At 39.9% G+C, this 23,480-nt stretch overlaps 1 protein-coding gene across 1 annotated transcript in view; it reads right to left on the bottom strand.

The window, feature by feature from the left end:
* gabra5 (gamma-aminobutyric acid type A receptor subunit alpha5) overlaps positions 1–23,480 on the bottom strand; it is a 112,825-nt gene that overhangs the window by 12,342 nt on the left and 77,003 nt on the right. Inside the window, 3 exon segments of the mRNA XM_043692281.2 lie at positions 2,898–3,109; positions 13,538–13,690; positions 21,460–21,603. Of these exon segments, the coding sequence (XP_043548216.2) occupies positions 2,898–3,109; positions 13,538–13,690; positions 21,460–21,603 (509 nt within the window).

The raw sequence follows: 23,480 nt of genomic DNA, 5'->3' as shown, positions 1-23,480 counted from the left end.
GCTGCTCCTAGAATTCGAGGAAATCGCCTCCAACTCCTAAAATACCTTTTTTTTTAAAAAAAAGGAGCAGCTCTTACAGCCATAATTTTTTTCCTGTCCTCCATCTTGTTTACCCAGAATCCTTTGTGACATCAGCAGAAACTGTGTACAGTCACCAGCATGTTTTCCTTCCATTTCAAGTCCATGTCAGGAGTGCAGGAACATGCGTATCGATAACAACTTAATCTGTACATCCCTCCTCAGTAAACAATTCCAGATTCCCTATGCCCTCAGAAGAAATTCCTTCTCATCCCTGTCTTAAATGGGAAACCCCTTATTCTGAGATTGAACCCTCAATTCATAGACACTCCCACATGGGGAAACAATCTTCGTGCATCTATCCGGTCAAGCCCCCTAAGAATCTTACATGTTTCAATTCTTCATTCTGCTATACTTCAAAAAGTACAGTACAAATTAATCAATTTCAATCCATAGCCAGGATCAACCCAGTGAACCTCCTCTGATTGCCTCCAAAGCCAGTATATCTTCCGTTCAATAAAGGAACCAAAATAATTCATAGTATTCTCGGTGTAGTCTAACTAGTGTCTTGTATAGTTTTAGCAAGTCCTCCCTATTTTTAGACACCATTTTGTTTTAAATAAAGGCCAACATTCTATTTGCCTTCCGTATCACCCATAGAAATTGTCCGCTATATTTTTGTGGTTTATGAGTTATTCATGATTTAAACCCTTAGGAAGGGATGCATGATGCTTCTCCAAATGATGAGGCAATAACAATAGCTTGCGTTGTTTCGCAAGAGTGAGCAACAAATTGCAGTGATACCTGAAAGCATTGGAACTTCACTTTCCAACTGAGATATTTTACTCAACAAGAAGTGAGAATTCCATGCTGGGGCAAATTATATTTCTTCCAAACTCTCGCTATGTTTGGAATGAACCTCAGTTGGTGGTGCAATCGTAAATTAATAACCCACACTGTACAAAGCACTGTGCAAACTCTCCATAAGGAGATTGATATAAATGTCTTGAGGGGTAAATTGCACAATTATCCTTGAACTAACAGTATCAAAGCATATTCATTGTTCATTTATCTCATTTAGTTTGTGGAACCTTGTTGTGCACAATTAGCTGCTGTATTTGACTACATTACAACAGTGAGTGAATTTCAAAAGTACTCTATTGGCTGAGAAACACTTTGGAATGTCCTAAAATGAGTAAAGTCTCTACATAACACGCAACCTTTTTCCTAAAGTAGATAATTGTTTTGTCCAAAGGTTCGTAGTTTATATGCTGAGCCAATAAAACAAATCAGAGGCAAAAAAAAAGCTCAGTTCTTTCTCAGATGCTGCTACATTTCCATTGCTTAAGGCCTTCATTTTTGTCATAATGAGGAGAATCACTGCCTGCTTTAAGAAATAATTGAGTAAATTATCTCAGTTGCATGTTGAAAATTGACTCAATTATCATGGATTGTTCATCAGTGTCTGTTGACATAAGCCTGAAATGTTTTCATGACTGAATTATTGCTGCTTGACTAGTTTCATGACCATTCACTATCACAGTCAGATGCCTGCAATATTTCAGAGTTATGAGCACCTAACAGTGGGAATACTGGAAAAGATAGGTGGGTGACATCAGTGAGAAAAAAGACTGTTGGTGAAGTTATGTGGAAGATTTGCCTCAGTGTACTGGCACTGAGATAAAATTCAGTGAAAAAAAAACTTTGCATTGGGAATTCTTAAGCTCATTTTAGGACGTTGTGTGCATGGATTAATATCTTCTTGTTATAAGGATTTATTTAGTTGAAGGAATGTAAATGTAAATTTTATGAATGATTTACTTCAATATTGTGAAGTCTGCAATAGAGACAGAAATTTATTTTATCTTGTACCTGTCTGGGTCCTGAGGTATGCCAGGAACTGTGTAGGGAAAAGGATGGTGGGCATTTTTTGACATAATTTGGCACTATGTTGGCAGAGGGGCCCTATAAAGAGCATAAGGTTTGGGAGGGCAGCATAGAGGCATGAGAGGCTATGAGTTGGCATGGATCCAGCATGGGAGGTGTGTGGGAGGGTGGAGGTGTGATGGAGAAAGATTTGAGGAATGTGGTTTTTCTTTTAAAAAAACCCTTCATCTCAGTGCTAGTACACGAAGGCAGATATTCCACAAACCTCACCAACAGACTTCGTTCTAATTTGGGGTCACCCAGACTTCTTTCCAGGAAAGCCCATCATCCAGAAGGAAACTCCAACCTCTGGGTCCCCTTTCCTGGGTCAAATTTGCAGACCCAGGAAACGAGGTGGCTCGACACTCACAATACACAGGCGAACATTTAAGCCCAAGTATTTGCAGCCAGCCTGCAAGCTGTAGATAAGCTGAGAACAAAAAAAAACACTAAGTTACCATATCTCTCTTTCTGCCTTTGCAATTATATCATCACTAGGGCTCAGTGGTTAGCACTGCTGTCCCACAGTACCAGAGACCCAGGTGCAATTCCACCCTCAAGTGACTGTCTGCACATTCTCTCCGTGTCTGTGTGGGTTTTCACTGGGTGCTATGGTTTCCTCCCACAGTCTAAAGACGTGTAGGTTAAGTGGATTGGCCATGTTAAATCGCCTATTGCATCCAAGGATTGCAGGATAGGTGGATTGACCATGGTAAATGTGGGGTGACTGTAAAGTGCTAGGCCTGGTTGGGCAGCTTTATCTGTATAGTGATGATTCTATGATTCTAATGTCTCAGCCATAACATCCTTATTGCTCTTCTTCCCTCATGTTCTGAGTCTGGGCAATCTCTCATTGCCCTGCCTTGAGCCCACTCTTTCAATACTGATCCTCCAGATCCTAGCCTATAAATGATGTTCGGGTTCTATGTAAGTTGTACATTGAAGTTTCTTACCTTCGATTGAAAAGCTTCATATGCCTTTTTACCATCCCATGCCCAGCTTCGTTTGGTGAAGTAATTTACTGTTGCAAATTCAATCAGAGCAGAAAAGACAAATGCGTAACACACTGCTATGAACCAGTCCATTGCAGTGGCATAAGCTACTTTAGGCAGGGAGTTCCGTGCACTGATGCTCAATGTTGTCATTGTCAGCACCGTGGTTACACCTGAAGAGAAAGAACAAAAGGGTAGTGTCAACAACAACCACTTGAATTTAGTAACACCTTTATCATAATAAAATCCACCAACTGACTTCACAGGTTGGTGTCATCAAGACAAAATTTGACACTGAGTCACAACCAGACTTAATTGCAGTTCAGAGGATAAAAGATAGAGATAAATCAAAACATTTGGAATTTTTACTGTATAATTCAGAATGATTAACAAAGATGAAAAATACATTTATAACAATAATCACTTTGCTCTCCTCTTTTCCTGGAAAATAATGTTGATTTCTGTTTTGGACCAAATCAGACCCCCACAAAATATTCTAAGAAGGTTGTCTGGACTCAAACATTTTCCTGTTTTTAAAGGCAAATATGAATGTCTTTTCCCAATGGAATGTGACTGGTCAAACTACTCGACATTAGCAAAACACAATATTATTTAAACACTAATTGAAAACAGTTGGCAACTAAAGAGAGGAACTTAGAATAACTTAACTCAAGTGGAATACTTAATAGAACAATAGATACCACAACTATTACTAATTAACTGTTCCAAAACAGTAACATCCCATAAACACACCCCTTGGCAAAAGAAGGAAAATTCAGACAGATTCTCACATGCAGTTCTCCAATCCAGGAAGGAAAAAGCATCAAGAGACGAATCACAGAGAAATAGGCAGGAGACATTCACTGAAGCTTCCAACTCTGTTGAGATCCCAATAGCTTCTGATGCTACTGGAAAAAAACCCCTAGATATCTGGATCAGTCAGTGCTAGCCCCATCCATTCAAGCTGTATTAAAAAAAAAACCCAAGGCCTACCAAGCTGTTTACTCAAGTAGTCTTCAGTAGCCAGCTCTTCACCTCTGCCTTACAACCTCTCTTATAAAAAAAAGGACAAAATAACCTCTTAAAGTGACAGCATCACCACAATTTCTTCCCAGAGTTTCATTTTATTGGCACCAATTTCTCTCCTATCCCCCATTCAGGGCAACAAAGTATTAATGATAGATTCCTCAATCACAGGGTATATTGCCACTTAACCAGCCTCCTCATTATCTGATATCCTCACAGTGGCACTCCAACGGCAATGTTCACATAAAGGATGTTATGAATGGGTTCCATTCCTGAGTATGTTCGTAAGTCAATTGGTGCACAAATTGGAACACATTACAGTATATTATAAAAATACTAGTTCGTAAATACGAGCAAATTTTCACACATTGGAGCCTTACAGTGAAAAGTAATATGGGATCTCATTTGTGAGTATGAGCGTTCATAAGATGGGGATCCCATGGAACAATCTAAGCCCATGGCACAAACTGATGACAAACTCAGAACGTTGAAGTGGGTTTGAAACAGTGATATTTATAGTCTGTGCAACTCACCTGGTAACTGGGTTAACGCAGTGCCCCATCAGGCAACTTGAAAATATTGTTTTTAAAATGCAAACTGAAAACATTAAATATAGCAGAACATATGAGCTTTTGCTTTATGATACCACTGTTGCCATGACTAAAGCTACCAATCATTTTATTGTGGAAACATGGTTCAAGTCAATAAACAAAATATTTTGTTTTGTTTCCAAACTTTTTTTATCCTTTAGTACAAATTGAAACTTATTTTTTTCTCTTTTATGAAAAGCTAGTTGTTTTTGTCTGAGGGATGCCAACAGATTAATTCTACAATGCAACATTGGGACATTACATATGGTTCAGTATTTTCTTTTTGAAGTAATTTGTTCAAATGATATATACATTGATAATTACATATGCTTTATACTGAAAGAGATGTCAAAGTTTGCAATCATAGAATTCATTTTTCTCCAACAACAACTTGCATTTATATAGCCTTTAATATAGTAAACTGTTCACAAGGTAATACAGTGCTTAAACAATGTTGAAAAGGAGAAACAAGTTGTCAAAGCTTTTTGTCTTGCACTCATCAGGCCAAACACAAAAATACTAAATTTCAAACAATTATATCAATTTATACTACAGGATGAAAGGGTGCTGACTGATTGGCACTTCTGTTTTTCTTAGAGAGTGCAAAACAAAAAGCTTCAGCAACCTCTGTTCTTTCAGCAATATCATAAAATATCTTATGAAATTCAAATATCCCCACACTGAGCAATAACAGAGCAAATACAGGATTCTGCAGAGAACATCCAATGATTGAAGTATGATGGAGATTTGAATTAGTAAAAGTGTGATCTGTTGCTAATTTCTCCTGGATCCATGTCAGAAAACAGCCACTGAACACAATCAGCATTGGCTTGACATCCTAGTGCAGCCACCAGCAGTAGTTTTACATTATGATTTAACATTACTGGCTTGTGCTCACCTTCTGAGACAAAGCAAACAAATTTGTAATAGTGATTTTCTGACAATGAGCACACAAGTTTCAGGGATTCATTTATGCTATGCAGGCATTTGATAGAAGTAGCATTATGCATGTTTGGAAATTGCTTGTACATTGCAAAATAGGATTCAAAGCAGTAATGATCATAAACACACTGAAATTTGAGACACATGGGAACATATCCTGAACTACTCAATATACAGATTAAAAGACAAATTACAAGAAATATGGTTTTAGTTAAGTTTGTGTGTCACATATTAAATGATAAATCTATATTTATTTTAAAACACTGCTTATTAGGTTTTAATTTATTTATGTCGTACAAAAGTAATTCTTGCACTCTGAAAGCAGCTGCGCTTAGAAGGTGCATGTTTTAGCGACATATAAGCTATACCCCTTGACCTGACTCACTTTCATTGTAATCATGGTGCTCTACTTGGAGTGCAGACTGACAGAACTTTGTTCAGAAGCCTCTAAATATCTCAGTATGCTTATTCTCAGAGTTCTTGTGGTTCAGTAGGTAGTCTTCTTTCCTTTGAACTAAAAGGTGCAGGTTCAAATTCCACTCTGTACTAATGCCCAGAGAAGGAGTATCCATTCAAATAAAAACTAAATTTCAGTAGATACTAGAAATCTGAATCAAACACAGACTGCTAGAAAAACTCAGCAGGTGGAACTCAGCTTTGAAGAATCATCATACTGGATTCAAGACGTTAACTCTCTCTATCTCTTTCCCTGTAGATGCTGCCTAACCTGCAGATTTTCTCCAGCATTTTCCATGTTAGTTAAAAGGATTATCTGTGACTGGTTCAAGCAGCTTGGTAATCAGTCTGATGGTTCCCCACTACTCTCTTAAGTGGGAAAAAAAGATACATGAATATAACAAACAGCTCAAGATTGTTGAGGCATAGTAATATATTGAAATGTCTGTTGGATAAAAGTGTTTTTTCTTCCAAGAATAAAATGATGGGAGATCAGGCAGGATCTTGTACAATTATACACTGGCCTATCTGATTTCCCAGTATAGACTGCTCTCTAGGGAGCCCCACTAACAACTTCCATATTTCACTTTGTGAGGAGGAGAATGGTGTTGAAAGTCAGAGCTGCAGTAATAGGGACAAAATAAGGTGCAGAGGAAGACAGCACCATTGGGAGCAATTAGAGTTACCTGTCCTAACTTGTTTTATTGTTTTTTTTAAGAATGGCAGTTTTATCATATGGTAACAATAATTCAAAATCTTGTACATCTTTCTGAAGGATGGTCTGAATAATAATACAAATTGTAGGTGAGAATGTTAAGACTGAAAATTTTTCTTGTACTCTTTCATGGAATTGAGATATTGCTGGCAGTTTGAACATTTTGATGCTCACCTCTAAATACGCTTGAAATGAATGGCTTGCTTGCCATTTCAGGGGGCAGTTTAGAGTCAACTGCATTTCTCCAGTTCTTTATTTATTCATGGGATATAGGTGTTGTTGGCTAGGCCAACATTTATTACCCCACCCTAATTGCCCCAGAGGAGGTGATGGTGTGCTGCCTTCTGATTGCTGCAGTCCTTGAGATGTCAGGACACATGCATTGTTGTTTGGAAGGGAGTAGTGAGATTATGTCCCAGTGAAGATGGTCTTGAGTCAAAGGTAAAGGAAAGGACAGCAGATTTCTTTTTTGAAAGGAAGTTAGCGGAGCTGATGGGGCTTTTGCAACAACTGCTGACAGTTTCACAATCCATGCCAATGAGACATGGAAGGAAGATAGCAAAGGTGTAACATAAGCTGAATGTCTTTCATCAGTCCAGCCTACTTAAGATCGCCAACATCGCGTGGAGACAGCATCGCCAACAGAAGAATGCTACAGAGGAAAGGTCAAAGGATCATGAGGGACATTGTAACAGAAGCACAACTGATGCTCGCAGGACAGGACTTTCACGTCCCAGACATATGCCCCACCTGAGTAGAGGTTTCATGGGCACGGTCAGAAGAAGAGGAGGAAGATGGGGGCTAGCTGGCCCAAGAAAAAGAAGTGATGAGGTATACTTAAGGAGGTCCTCCAAGAGTGGGATGCCACCTGGATTGAAACAGAAAGATTGTCATGGACCAGAGCTACTAGTGGAGTCATGCTACCCATTGGCCTACATTGGGCCAAGGAGCTAAGTTTTAAAGTGAGGTGATACTTTCAGGGCATAATTACTGAGGTGAGCTTCAAAATGCTAAATACGGTTCAAATCAACTGAATTTAAAATGTCACCATTGACCACAGAGGAAAGTGAATCCATGACCCAAAGTGTTCATTCATCTGGGCCTTTGAATCAATGAAATCCAGTGACATTATCACAACACCACCATCTCCCCAAAAGCAAAGAGCAAACAGCAACAAAATTAGTAAATATTGCCATATTTTCATCAGTTATTTTATAACAAAACCTCAATTGATCATTGGACCTCAGTGAAGTGGATTTCAGTCTGATGGAAGTTGTCTATACTAACTACAATGGTTTTCATTTGGAGCAGCCTTATTCAGTTGCTGCTGGACAAAAATGCATAGCACCTTACTGTCTATAATTTTATATCTACAATCTAATTATTAAGCATTTAATCTCATCCTCGAAGCTATAAAGATGACCAGTGTATGGTGTGGCAATGCCACATTAAAACACTTTTCAGATTAGAGTCTAAACCAGATAGGATAAAGATTTGCTTAGTGTATCAGAATCATCATGGATAGGTTTACAATGGCAGTACACCTGGTGTACAAATGGTCTCTCACTCCATTATACTCATGGAATAGTGGAATTTATTTTACGTTCAATCTTTGCTTGAAATAAAATGGCAGTGGGTGATACTAATAGACCTAGCAATAATTTCTTATTGGTGTAAGTCATTTTATGACAATCAGTAGTAATGGGAAGGGTATCTCACCACCAGTGGATATGAAAAGGATTTCTCTCAGGCGTCAAACATTTCCTGGTATCATCACAACACCCTTTAATAATCTTCTGGTATCTAAAATTTCTCAAATACTTAAATGTATCTTGACATGTTTTCAGTTCTGCAAGCACTCATCGCCAAGAGAAAAAAAAAACAGACAGTAATGTCTCTTAGATATTTACAGGTTGGCATTGATGATAATTCTCCTTTATTGTTAGTCAAAATCAACAAAGTTCAACAACAAAAAGTGATTAAATCTTCTGGATGTGGGATCCTCTCACTTAGCTCTCAAAAACCAGTTTGACCCTGTAATGAGTCGATACCAGTTCTCAGCCATGCATGAAGCAGGAATAGCCTCTGTGTATGCCTCTATCATGGCATTTCTGACCCACCCCTTTACTGAGTAGAAAATATGACACTTAGCTGAATGGGTTAATTTGATGTTAATTTATCTTACTTCCCTTTAGACACCACACACCAGACTCAGATAACATTGGGAGATTAATTGTATTATTGCTCCAAGCGACATTACTGCAATTCAAATTTGTTGGCTGCTCTCCATCAAAAATAATTGAGTTGCATAGCCATACAGTTTGGTATTATTGAAAAGCCTGCGTCTTCGAAAAGATTAACAAATAAAATGAAAAGTTAAAGATTTAAACAGCTTTAGAGTTTAATCAAAATTAAACTGTTTATTCTTTGCACGTCAACATCTTTGCAAAATATTGCAAACTTTTCGAAAGACCTCATTCTTCATAGCAGTTATAATTTAAAAAATAGCAACTTAATTGCTGTTTAAGCAAAGCAATGGTAATGTAAGATGCAAATCTGCTAATCAATCATGTTCACAGGTGCACCTTGATATTTAATGTTTAGCATCAAATATTAAAGTTCAAAGGTTTCAGATTTATATTTTTGCTTCAATGTTTAACATATAAGTTTAATCTCATCTCTGCATGCTAGCATGATACTTCTGTTAGCAAAGTTACAATAATCGGTCAGTTAAATACTGTGACTTCTTGAATTACAGACTTCAGCTGTTGCCTTCACCATTTATGCTCTGTCACAAGGACACAGCTTGAATTCATTTTTTTTTCTCTCCTCTGTTATCTTAATTTAAGGACCATTGGTATCGTGCCCAAAATCTTCCCTTGATGCCCCTTAAGCCCATGGTTCTTTTCAAGGTGTGACGTTAAGAATACTGTCCATTTCTTTGGTAACCTACTCCAAAGGATCTTAAGATATAGGAGCAGAAGCAGGCCATTCAGCCCATTGAATCTGCTCAATTGTATCACGGCTGATCTTATTGTCCTCAACTCCACTTTCCTGCTTTTTCCATTGAACCCTTGATTCCCTTACAGATTCATTTAGGTGCAACACTGCTACTCTGTTACACTGAATGTTGCTACAGAAAATAACAGCTCGAGGACAGTGATGAGAAGACATTTGACCACAGATGAATTTTCTGGGGTTTCTCTTCTGCTCCCAGTTTGTGCACCTTAATCAGGATTTCAGTTGTGCTTGTGCCAAAGCAACAGCAGCAGAGCCAGGCAATGTTCTAAGGAAACTTACCCAACACGGCTTCCACAATGATCATGCCCAATTCTGTTCTCAGTTACCATTTGTATATATTCACCTTCCATCTGACAGTGCTAAGACATCTTCATGACCGTTCCCTTCTATAGACAAGGCTACTTGGTGGTAGAAGCCAAGGCTACATAAATATTTAGGAATAGTTGATACAGGTGGTTTAAGTAAAGGGAAATGATTTCAATCAGATATTTTAATGAGAACCTCTGCATATGTACATAGCTGGTTAGGCCACTTTCTAATCTCTATGCCAATATAACTTCAGCCATTCTCATACCGTCTCAGATGAGAACAGCTATCTCCTTATAAATGCAGGTCCAAAGGTGGTCAGTGTGACAACCTTTCCTATATCCTCAGGAGTATTATGGTCTTAAATTATTTTTTGTAAACTAGATTGCAAGTGGACTTGGGGCTTGAAAGAAGCCAAGACCCAGGCTTCAAAAGAATTAGCTGGATCCATGAAAGCAGCATGAGTTTTAATTAAAATGAATTGAGATAAGAAATCAAAGGATCAATGGGATCCATCAAAGATGATAAATGGAAACTAGTGACCAGAAGTTCAAATTACATTAATACAGTTAATCTTGAAGCACAAAATTGAATAATACATAATAACACAGAAAGGTGAGACGCTAAGCCCATTATGCTTGTGTCAGTGGATTTGTGCACAAATAATTTCCTACATGAGGGTTTCCAGTTTTATCCATGCATTCAGCTGCACTTCCAAGCAGATGCCATGTATTCTCCCAGTAGCTGGGAGATAAATTGAAGGGTGATCTGGCCTAAGTTACTGGTATCTTTTATTAAATACATCAGACATGTCATTGAAAGAAGTCTATTCCATACTTACATATCGAAATGCAAATTAACATGGTGAAGGGAGTCAAAATAACGGACTACAAGGTTGAATTTTACTATCCTGCATGATCAAGCTCTCTGCACTTGCTGAGGTTTACTCTTGGTGTTGGAGGAAATTACTGTTCCATGCAATCTGTCCTATTGATTATCTCATTTTAATGTTGAATAGCTCTTACGTGAAATTTATTCTGACTGCACATGCAGTCACTGAGGAATCACCACAAACAAGGTACATACTTTGAATTTGGAAGAGTTATTCTGTGCTACACTGGGTTAGCACACATTGAAAAGTGTAATGTTTCAACCACATGAAAAGATAGCTGTGTGATTCAGCAGAAAATCAAAAGTGAGGAATCAACACTTTGGATAAATGTCAATTTTTCATTTGAAAGCCAAGGTGCTAACGCCTAGATTTTGTACTATTGATGTTATTTACACCTGAAAAAAAAAATAGATGGAGGATTTTATACACAAATGAAAATGTACTTTTAAAAAAAATATGATAAGTAAGGTCCATTCATTCATATGACTTCAGGTACACATTCAAGAAAAGTGCAGGTAGTATACTCATGGCTGGAGTAACAGAAAAAGGAATGACTACTTTAAGGAATAAAGCAGCTGTGATACCTGATCCCATTAGTTGCCATTGCCAACCCTGAAAAGGGAAATGGCAAACAAAAATAAATCATGTGATTATAGAATTGTTGCTGAAAGAGGCCATTCAGCCCACCATCTCTGTATCATCACTCTGAACATTTTGACTTAGTGTCAATCTCCTTCCTGCCTTTTCCCAGTAATTCTGCACATCATTTCAGTCAGGAAAGAACAAGAAACCCACTGGCTGGCTTGAAGCACAACTGAATTGGACAGCCTTGCACCCAATTGTTGTTTGGTAACTGCTAAGGTGCAGAGTGACTGTCTCATTGTGTGGATCTGCAAACAGACAATTTAGGCCACCAAGCCTCTCGAGCTTCAGCTGCCATCTCCAAAGCTAGGGCTGCAATATGCTTGAGGAGTTCAAACCACATCGAATCATTGGTATTGATGCTGACCAAGCTCTCTGCACTTGGCACCTACAAAGTGTAATGGCAGCAGGTGGTGCAATTCTGCATCCGGTTTCACAATGTATACACACGAGTCCAGGTTTACAATCTACAAAATATGCTTTCCAAGGATCACTGCTGAAAGAAAGTACCTGGTCTCAAAGTTCCCAATTTCCTGTGGGAGCAGACAGCAGTGAGTAGACAATGACAAAAATAAATTTGCAGTTAAATTGTTGTCTATAATGCCTGCCCAGAGCCAGCTTAGGAGGAGATAAATGCTAAATACTACAGATGCTGAAGATCAAAATAAAATCAGAAGCATTCTGGCCACATCCACGGAGAAACAACATTGACCCTTTGAGTTCAATATGACTTTTCTTCAGAACTTCTACTTCAGTTTCACAGAAGAATTATACGACTTGAAAATTGACTCAGTTGCTGTCTACAGGTGTTCCCAGACTACCAGAGTCTCTCCAGCACTTTCAGTTTTTATTTCAGTTCAGTGATGTCTAGGTCTATTCCTCTAATACCTTCACCTCTTCTTCCACTCTAAGATACATTCCAGCATTTTTCTCTAAGATGTTCTTTCTCCTGTCTTTTGACTGTGGCATGTAACTCATCATGCTTAACATTTCAGGACATACCAATCTGACGAAAGGTCATCACTCTGAAAGAGTAACTCTGTTCCTCCCTTCACAGATCCTGCTTGACCTATGCAGTATTGTTTTCATTTCAGACTTCCAGCATCCACAGTATCTCATTTTATTAACTTATTATTAAAAAGATATTGTTTGGTAGCATAGAACATAAGTATTGCTGAAAAAAAGGCAAGTATGCTAAGCATTTTCATCTTATACACATCTGGACAGTTTGCAAGAAAAGCAATTTGGAATGGAAAACCAACACTTATACAGTGCAAATGTTGGGTTTCACTTTAAATTGGTATTCTTGCAAATTGACCTGATGACTGCAGGACAAAAAGCTTCAACAACATGTGCCTCTTTGCAGAAATACTTATCATGCTTAGTGATTTCAATCTTTAGCTTGTCTTCCCTTTCGCCTGCCTCAAATTTCACCACCACAATCCTCCTTAAAGCTCTTTATATAAATGTTTCTTCCCATCTTCACTGCAATGCCCTAACTTTGCAATTTCCCAAGGCCTAATTTAACGTTCTCTAGGGAGAAGAGTAGCAGAGACTATGAATTAAGATTGGAGGGAGAGTGGATATTTCATGGACCACATCAATCAGGGGAGGTGATGAAAACTTTCTTTGTTAAAAAAAATGTTGTAAATGCATTTTACCCATTTGTAGCTAAACTACAAACAGCAGATTGAAGAAATCTCACCCTAAGATTAACTGGATGGAGTTAATGATCTCATCAAATAAGCCTCAAAAGTTTTATTCTTAAGGAAATAACATTGGTCACCAACAATAAACATCAACTCCCCATCATCCCCCACCTTATCTAATCTATAGAGGATAATCTGTCAAAGGAAAATAAAAATGCAGTGAAATTATTTTGCTTGGCTATCAGTTGTGAAACGCAACCCACTTGCTCAACAGAAGATTACAAATTACTGCTGATGGAAATGCAGCACATTTTACATTCATGCTTTAATCTCAAATCGAAGGAATATGTATTTAAACTCACCAAACACTGTTCTGGCAGGGACAGATTCTCTGTTCAACCAAAATGACATCTGGGATAAGATAACAGTCATAATGCAGGGGAGATAGGTTTGAATGACAAAATAACCGATTTTTCTCTTCAAATGAAAGTGTGCTGTCATTATTACATATTCGCCTGTGACAAATAAAGGGAAAAGCACAAGAGAGAAAGCATGGATTAGAAAGGAATTGGTATTAAAAATGGGATTATTCCAAAATAATTTGTTAATGTACATTTGATATAAGGACTGCAACTTTCATCATTTACACCATTTGTTCATTGAATTTATTTGCTCAAGGACTCATCGTAGTGATTTTAATTGAACACTGATGATTATCAAAATTGATTCATGATTAATTTGTATCACCTGTACATTTCCTGCCATGGATTACTGAATTGTACTTTTTATCTGCTTGATTTATGAAATAAAGTGATTTAATTAACTATGAAGGAATGCTGCATTCAAAAACGCTCATTTTCTCAGAAAATGTTCCTACATCTATGGCTGCAGAAATCACCCCAGTTTGTAATCAAATGCTCCTTTTTATCTGAAGTACAAAAACTTGAGATTAGCATGGGATTAAGGGGCATGTGCATTAAAATTTGCTTGAGCATAGCGTTTCATGAGGCACGACAGGGGAAATGTGTGAAGAAAGTAGTTTACTTTATTCTAAAAATCAACTTGTTTAATCTTATTTGGTTGACACCAAAACATTGAATATTTTCAAGTGGTTAGATATAGTTTTTAGGGATAAAATCATCAAAAGGGTATGAAGAGAAAGCAGGGTACTGAGTTGGATGATGAACCATCATATTGAATTGCAGAGTGGGTTTGAAGGGCCAAATGGCCTACTGCTGCTACTATTTCTATAGTTTGAGGCATTCAATGGCCTCCTACCTCATGAGGATTGAAAGTCCGCACAATAGCTGGTCTGTATCATGAATAAGAAGCGTTTAGAGCACTGTGGACCAAGTGCAGGCAGGTGGGACTAGTTCAGTTTGGGATTATGGTCAGCATAGACTGGTTGGACCGAAGAGGCTGTTTCAATGCAGTATGACTATCAAAATAGTCTCAAGAAAGCCTCAGCCAGCAGTCAGACAGATGATACTAGTCTGCCTACTTGTACTCACCTTTAAAGTTTAGCTCCTGGAACCTTATTATTCAGCACAGAAGCAAATGGTAACCAGTTGAAAAGTCACCCCAAGAGGTACTACCAATTTGTTCCTTTTGATACCAGTCCAGTTCTTGGAAGCACAGGATAACTCCACCTCATTACTGATACATTCCATTTCACTTCAGAATTCTGACAAGTTCAGGCACTAGAGTTTGCATTTTGGCTATCATGAGATGATCAACTACACTTTAGTTCAATTATTAGTCAATAAACAAGTTGGATAAGTAACATTGATGCTTAACTTGCTCAGATCACAAGTTAGTAAGTAATTGAGAACTGAATACCTTTCTATAGAAACACTGAGTAGCACTTGCATGGAGATTTGTTGTTGGATATCAAAATAATTTACTGTGGAGTCAAAAATCAGGAATAGGATGTACGACCAGTGGTGCTCAAAATGTGTACAAAGTGGTTTCCCTTCGTGGCCAGAACCTGCACATGGAATCTTCTAACATGGACAGGCTGTTGTACTACAATCACTACACTCTATCTGACCAGAAAACTCTCCCATTCTTAACACATACATGTATCAAAAGGATTTACAGATTTATAATTGACTTGTTTGACTGCATTATGACACCTTCACTAACCATCAAGTGCTGAGGTGGGGCTCAGAGATTACTGTCCAGAGATTGGATGCTATTGAGATAGAAGACTGTCAGGCCCTCAAAGCAGTCTGTGTTGATCATCAGACCAAGAATATCTAACTGCAAATATTACTGAGTTGCATGGAAGATGATGCAATGTGGTCAGATACTTGCAAAGCGAACAGCCTGGTCAACTGTGTTTATTAAAATTTATACGACAGCATAAGAATGCAACATCACTGAGCATGCTGCAGAAGCTGGCGGTTTAGCAGGCAGGTTTCATATTCTGGGCACTCTCTTTCCAGCCTTTTAAATACGTAGTACATGGGTAGCTGAGGAAGAAATACTTGACTTCAGGAACTGGTGCATCTCTTCATCTTTTCCAACCTTAACAAATAGTAGCCACTTTCTTTGGGCAATTTCCTCCATGGTAAGGTCAGGCAAGAGTGACTGCCCCTAACATCAAGGCAACTTTTGAGCAAGTGTGGAATCAAGGAAATCTAGCAGAACTGAAGCCATTGTGAATCAGTGGGAAACCTTTCCATTGACTGGTCTTATACCTTGCACAGGGGAAGATGGATGTGGTTTTTGGGGGTTAATTAGCTCAGTCCCAGGATATCCCTGCAGGAATCCCTCAGGGCAGTATCCTTGGCCCAGCCACCTTCAGTTTCTTCATCAATTGCCTTCTCTCCATCATAAGGTCAGATGTGGGAACGTTCACTTATGTTGCAGAATGTTCAGAACTGTTTGAGACATCTCAGATACTGAAGTAGTCCATCTCCATACTCAGCAGAAAAATGTGTTGCTGGAAAAGCACAGCAGGTCAGGCAGCATCCAAGGAGCAGGAGAATCGACGTTTCGGCACAATAATGTACTGATACAATAAGGCTGGTTAATTATTAAATTGATACTCAAAAAATGTTGTTGGTGGGAGCTCTTGGGGTATTGTGGTAGTATCCATATTGTTGAGCTAGGAGGTCTATGCTTGAGTCTCATCTGCTCGAGAGGTATGCAACATCATCTCTCTGAACAGGTTGATTAGAAAAGATCACAAAACCATAAATTGGTTGGAAAACTAAGCCTTTTTTTAAGAAAAGGAGGAAAAATATGCACACATGCAGACCATGGAAGTATTAGGATCAATCTGAGGGCTGTGTTTGTCTCAGTTACTGACAAAACAGAACAACTGACCTCAGGAGCTGAAGAATGGAAAACTGTCCACAGATTCCCATTCCTGACTGTTTTTTAAGAATTATCACTGTGCAAAATCATATTTTAAATGAGTGCAGAATTGAGCCAATGCCTTTGAAGGAGTGAGAACATTTGGTTTAAACCAAAACAGATAGTGTTGGAATAGTTACATTGGAGGTGCAATCTAATAATCATGCTTCTGCTGTGTGGGGAAGAGCATGCATGTGTCACTTAATGATGTAGATAATAATCAACAGTTATAAAGTGATGTTTCCTTTCCAATTTGATATTCTTGTATCTGTCCTGATGCAGGATCCTGTCTATGTTCTTCAGCAATACTCAGGTAAACAGAAAATGTATCCACTTTTGATTTCAACAAACAGAACACATTAACTTTTCATTAGTGAAATAATGTTAGCAGGCACATCCTTCTGAATTGGGAGTGCTGCCAGTCTGACTTCTATACCTAATCACTCCACTTCTGCTCTGATAGATTTGAAGTGACTTTGGACTTCATTTAAATTTTCCTGTCCAAATCGGTTAACCCTGTTTCTTGCCCAGTCAACAAGCACCAATTTATGAATTAATTATAAGTTGAACTATATGATTTGGTATTATTATCATACCCTTTTCTCAGGTATAAAAATACGTGTTTGGTAATACAGAACCTAGAGAACTGGAAAACAAACAAACATTAGTGGAGGTCTCTAGTTTTGCGCTCACCAGGACAATTCACAAGAATACCAAAAACGGGCAACAGCAACTGAGGGACAGGAAAGACCAAATTAACAAGATTTATTTTAAATGGAGCTGAGGAAGGCACCTGGTAGAACAAACATACGACGGAACTATGCACTATTTGGGAGACAGTTTAAATGTGGATGTTGACAGAACGTTTAAAAAAAACCGTATCTGGCCTCTGCCACTTCCAGAATCGCGTTCACTTTTGACTCTTACGCTGGTGTATTGGACAGAAGCCCAAATTCTCAAATTGCAACCAGAATGCACAATAAATCATCCTGCAACAGGTGTCAAAACAGCTGTCAGATGTGCGGCTTGTCACTACACCACTATTCCACCTCAGATAAGCTGTGCGCCAGGACAGATTTATAGAGCGTTCTTTCTTTTAATATATATTTGCACTGCTGTTTAACTCTTTCTGTAAAGAAAAGGGAAAAAAAAGGGTTCTCAGTCAAATAAAAATGTATTACTTAAAACAAAAAAAAAGTCATTCATAACATGTTCAGTCGGTGTTTTGGATATGTGATGTCCATGGCCATAAATAACTTCACATCTCGGTCCATGAGAGAGCTGGAGCTGGAGACAAACCGCTGATGCCCGTCACGGCTGCTGCTCGCTGTTGGAAAGCCGATTTTTATTCGCCTACTAATCCCTTCTTGCAATCTGCATCCAGCACTGTGTCACATCCACTCTGCCCTGATTCCCGTCCTCTGATCGGGACGGTACACGGCGCCCGTCCAGGTGGCTTTTCACAAAAATAACCTGTGGATTATTCTTTCGCCAGACTACCAAAATAAAAAAAAATATATAGACCACAAGTTGACAACTCGTGTTTGCCATGGCCCATTGAGACATCACGGAGCGGCACAATGCGGAAAGGCCACGCGGTGTGAAGTGAAAATGTGTCGAATATCTCCTCTCATGTGGCCGTGTTGCTATCCTTTTTGAACTTGTTACCGCCAGAGAGAGAGAGAGAGAGAGAGCAGTAGTTGGGGGGGACAGACCGCCGAGCAGGACCATGTTAGAAGCACTGGGTGTCCTGGTGAGCATCATGTTGTTGAAAGCCAGTGGGGAAATTCCATTCGTTGCAGAAAATAACGCGGCCATGGTCGTCAATTGGTGAGTCCCAGTTTGAAATGTATGAACATCTGTCAGAGTTCGCGGATCTGTCCAGTGCTGTGGACACTCGCCCCAGAATGTTGCTCAGAATGAGCGATGGAGGGTAGGGGGCGGGCATTCAATGTGGAATGTCTCTGGAACATTGTTTTTACCCTATAGAATCCGCCAGTCTACAATGACTGCAGATGCTGGAAACCAGATTCTGGATTAGAGTGGTGCTGGAAAAGCACAGCAGGTCAGGCAGCATCTGAGGAGCAGGAAAATCGACGTTTCGGGCAAAAGCCCTTCATCAGGAATACCTGGCGGATTCTATAGTCAAGTTTAGAGTGGTGCTGGAAAAGCACAGCAGATCCCAAACGTCCATTTTCCTGCTCCTCAGATGCTGTCTGACCTGCTGTGCTTTTCCAGCACCACTCTAATCTAGACTGATCTCCAGCATCTGCAGTACCAACTTTTGCCTAGCGGATACTATAACCCGCCTTGCGGCTGTCAATGTAAATGCCTCTTCCCCACAGTGATAAACCAAACTGGAAGTGACTTTTGTCGGTCACCCTAAACCCGTTTGGGAGAGGGCGGGGAAACAAAAATGTTATCAGCACCAATGTTGCCTGTTTGGAACGAGGAATGAGGTTAACGTTGCAAATTAATCTGGTACCAGGAACCCAACACCGTTATAGCACAGACATCCCATTCTGTCCCCCGCGTCCAAATGAATCATTCGTTTAGTGACCTTTGAAGCAGGCTGTGTCTATGTACTCTTTGAAGGGAAGCAGAAAACGCCTCAGGGTGCACATTCTGGCCTGGTAAATAGTTTCAACGTGTTACTTTTTTTTCCCCACATGCTCTGTCTGAGTTGCCTCTTTTGTTATACTTCCAATCATTTGTGGAGTTCTGTGAGCGCGTTTGGGCAACACTAAAATTGTGTCCCTTTTAAAGGAAAATAAAAATCCCTCTAATACCACGCAACGCGAAAGGAACAAGCCTCTTGTGTAATCCGAAAGACAGATTGGAGCACACAGAGGGCATGAAGGTTAGAGCGCTTCCTATAGGCAGCCTCACACAACCAGGAACTCCCACATGACGAGGGTTGCTTGATGTTTCAGTGTGGGCTCCTGTATTAACTTTTTTAAAATTCATGTTTCTTTTTTCAACTGCCATGAAATCAGATGAATCTATCCTAAATTCTCAGAAACACTGCATTGAGTCACCTTCCCAGCAATCTTTCGAGCATGTGCCCATGCACGCGTGTGCAAAAAAACTGGTTCATTCAATGTCAAAAGCATCTCGCATATTAGTTTGCGAATTGGCCATTTACCCTTACAAATGCCAGTCTGTGAGCACTATCGTTGTTGGAAATCCTCCAAAGCTCGAAGTGAAATCAGTCGTTGTACAGCAAATGCTTTGCTGTATTTGACCATCGTTTGTCCGAATAATTTAAGTAAAACCCTAATTGTTAAACCTTAATTCCAAATCCTTAGTGGAGTTGTGTTACTGGCTCTAACAACAGATTTTAAATCATTCACGCAGGTAAAACAATGCCTTCAGCATAGTTTAGCAAAACAACTACGTTAGAATAACACCTGTCTATTCTGAAGACAACCCTGTGTGTCTGTATCACTTTATATAACAGCTGCCGGCCACGTGGGTGTGAAATAGCACAGTCAGTAGCCAATCAGAAGGATCCTTTCACTGGGGATGATGTCATGCAGAGCCAATGTTTGGTCGCCTGGTCTATATCACGTGGACTTATAGGGTGGTTCCCCCATGATCAGAAACCACCTTAATCCAACAACACCACTTTACGGAGACAGTGTTTGTGGAGCAGCTCGGTTAGCTGGTTCATCACCAACTGTGTCCTGGGAGAATAGCAATTTTACTGAAACTATCTAGTGAGCTTTAGTTTAGTATAAGAGATAAAAAAAAGTGCAGATGCTGGAATCCAAGGTAGACAAGCAGGAGGCGAGAAGAACACAGCAAGCCAGGCAGCATCAGGAGGTGGAGAAGTTGACATTTCGAGTGTAACCCTTCTTCAGGACTGGGGCTGAGGGTAGCTGTGGATAAAGGAGGTGGGAGACAGGTAGATGGTACAACCTGGTTGGTTGATGGGAGGAATGAATCTGGTCAGAGGATGAGAGGAGTGGAAGGGAGAGGAAGGAGTTGGAGGATAGGAAGGGAGGCTGTTCGAAATTGGAGAACTCAATGCTGAGTTCTCTGGGGCTGTAGGCTGCTCAAGGTAGCAGTACCCTCTACCTGTGTTCACCTATCCTTACCTTACCACCCTACCCTCCCATCCTCTTTATCTGTAGTTCCCCTTACACCCACCCTCAGCCCTGAAGAAGGGTTACACTGGAAATGTCGACTTCTCCACCTCCTGATGTTGCATAGCTTGCTGTGTTCTTCCAGCCTCCTGTTTGTCTACCCTAGTTCAGTACAAAGCATACATATGAAATGGTTTTGTAAGGATGGTAGCCATACCCAGTATAAAGTAAAAACAAGCCAGCAAATGTTGGAAATCTGACATTGGTTCAGTAACCTTAATCATATGAAAGCAAAACACTGTGGATGCTGGAAAATCTGAAAGAAAAACAAAGTGCTGGAGAAATTCAGCAGGTTCTGCAATAGATTTTAAATTATTTGCATTCAGTCTAGTTTCGTAAGGCCACATTGGAAGATATACGCCCAGAAAAAGTTGTATTGGATTCAAAATGTTAACTCTGTTTCTCTCTTCACAGATGTTACCAGAGCTGCTGAGTTTCTCCAACACTTACTGGTTTTATTTTAATTCTGTGGTCCTTTTTCAACTGTTTAAAAATGAGTAGTCTCCATAATATTATAACTGGCAATTTATTGTTTTAGAGGTGCCAGTATTAGACTGGGGTGAACAAAGTTAAAAATCACAATTCCAGCTAATACTTCCAAATAAACCTGTTTGATAATAACCTGGTGTTGTGTGATTTTTAGCTTTGCAATTTATTGGCACTTGGAACAGAGTGGAGAGAAACTGACCCACTGAAACGTTTCAAAAGCCTGAATTAAACAGTAGATGTTATCTCATATCCTTAAGCAAAAGCAGATGAAAGTATAAACAGACCTGTGCTTGACGGGATAAGTTCACTGCCCACAGTTTGACCTAATAAATCGTACTGATTTAGACGTGATCCATCTTCTGCCACGACCACCGATTTGTGAGTTTCGTTTGTCCATGTGTAAATGACCTCCGAGGTTGGATATGCATCTATTGGGAATATGAGAGATTTGAAATGTTAGTCAACCTGTCACTCCCACAGGCTGATTGTGTTTGCTTGGGCTGTGATTTTTCCATGAGGCATCCTGCTACTTGAAGTAAGATTCTGTAACAGGATCTGCATTGTAATATCAGCTGGAAATGTAGTGCCCAGAGGGAGTGTTGCTGAAGAAAGAGCTCCTTGAAAGTAGAGTCACAGGATAGAATTAGAATTAAAATCCTGACAGTGTGGAAACAGGCCCTTTGGCCCAACAAGTCCACACCGACCCTCTGAAGAGTAACCCACACAGACCTATTCCCCTTATTTACCCCTGACTAATGCACCTAATACTATGGGCAATATAGCATGCACCTAGCCTACACACCCCTGAACACTGTGGGCAGTTTAGCATAGCCAGTTCACCTAACCTGCACATCTATCGACTGAGAGAGGAAACTGGAACAGCCGAAGGAAGCCCATGCAGACACGGGGAGAATGTACAAACTCTAGTTGCCTGAGGCTGGTATCAAACCCGGGTTTCTGCGCTGTGAGGCAGCACTGCTAACCACTGAGCCATCATGCTGTCCTGCGAAGAAAGCATATGGAGAGCATATTGGTCAGAGCATTGAATTCAGGAGTTGGGAGGTCATGTTGCAGCTGTACAGGACATTAGTTAGGCCACTTTTGGAATGTTGTGTGCAATTCTGGTCTCCTTCCTATCGGAAGGATGTTGTGAAACCTGAAAGGGTTCAGAAAAGATTTACAAGGATGTTGCCAGGGTTGGAAGATTTGAGCTATGCAGAGAGGCTGAATAGGCTGGGGCTGTTTTCCCTGGAGCATTGGAGGCTGAGGGGTGACCTTGTAGAGGTTTATAAAATCATGAGGGGCATGTATAGGATAAATAGACTAAGTCTTTTCCTTGGAGTAAGGGAGTGCAGAAGTAGAGGTTAAAGGTTTTGGGTGAGAGGGAAAAGATCTAAAAGGGACCTAAGCGGCAACTTTTTCAAGCAGAGAGTGATGCGTGAATGAAATGAGCTGCTAGAGGAAGTGGTGAAGGCAGGTACAATTGCAGCACTTAAAAGGCATCTGGATGGGTATTTGAATAGGAAGGGTTGAGAGGGATGTGGACCAAGTGCTGGCAAATGAGACTAGATTAACTTAAGATATCGGATCGGCATAGACGAGTTGGACTGAAGGGTCTTTTTCTGTGCTGTACATCTCTATGACACTATGACATGGATTCCCAATCACACAACTCACCATTGGGAGGGCTGGCAATGCTCCACAACCCAACCCAATCCAATCCATCTCCAATGGATCTCTGTACAGTGGTGAGAGGCCTGGGAAGGGAGTCATGGGGAAGGGTTTGCTCTGGGATGAAGGGGTGGTGAGAAGGTCAGACATGAAGACAGAGGGTGACATTCAGCTCACATTCCAAAACTTGGTCCCAAAATTGGGCACTTAGTACCTGATAATAATGGATCTGCTTACAAGGCCACAAACAAGCCTAGCAGTGTTAGCTTGGCAGCCCTGAAGAGGTTTGAGAGCTATAGGAGTTCCACTGCATCCTTGAGCTGCCAATAAATTTTGATGGATTTCAGGATTAATTAATTTCAAGTAGTTCATGAATGAGCTGAATTGAAATCGGCTCCACTGGATAAGATCCTAGTATGAAGTTTAGTGACAATAGCCTGTTGTGGTGCAGTGGCAGTGTCACTACCTTTGAATCAAGAGGCCCAAGTTCAAATCCTACCTGCTCCATTTGTGCATAATAATGTCTCTGAACATGTTGATTTGGAAATATTTGAAACTAAATGTGCCCCAGACTTAATTGGGGACAGTTTCCCTGGGCAGAATATGATGCAGGTACTCCAATCCAATTCTGCAC

This window comes from Chiloscyllium plagiosum, unplaced genomic scaffold, assembly GCF_037043375.1.
Source record: "Chiloscyllium plagiosum isolate Xiang-an unplaced genomic scaffold, Cpla_swu_hap1 HiC_scaffold_6, whole genome shotgun sequence".
Lineage (NCBI taxonomy): Eukaryota > Metazoa > Chordata > Chondrichthyes > Orectolobiformes > Hemiscylliidae > Chiloscyllium > Chiloscyllium plagiosum.
Note: the sequence above shows the minus strand (reverse complement) of the source record. Positions and strands in the feature narration are given on the sequence as shown.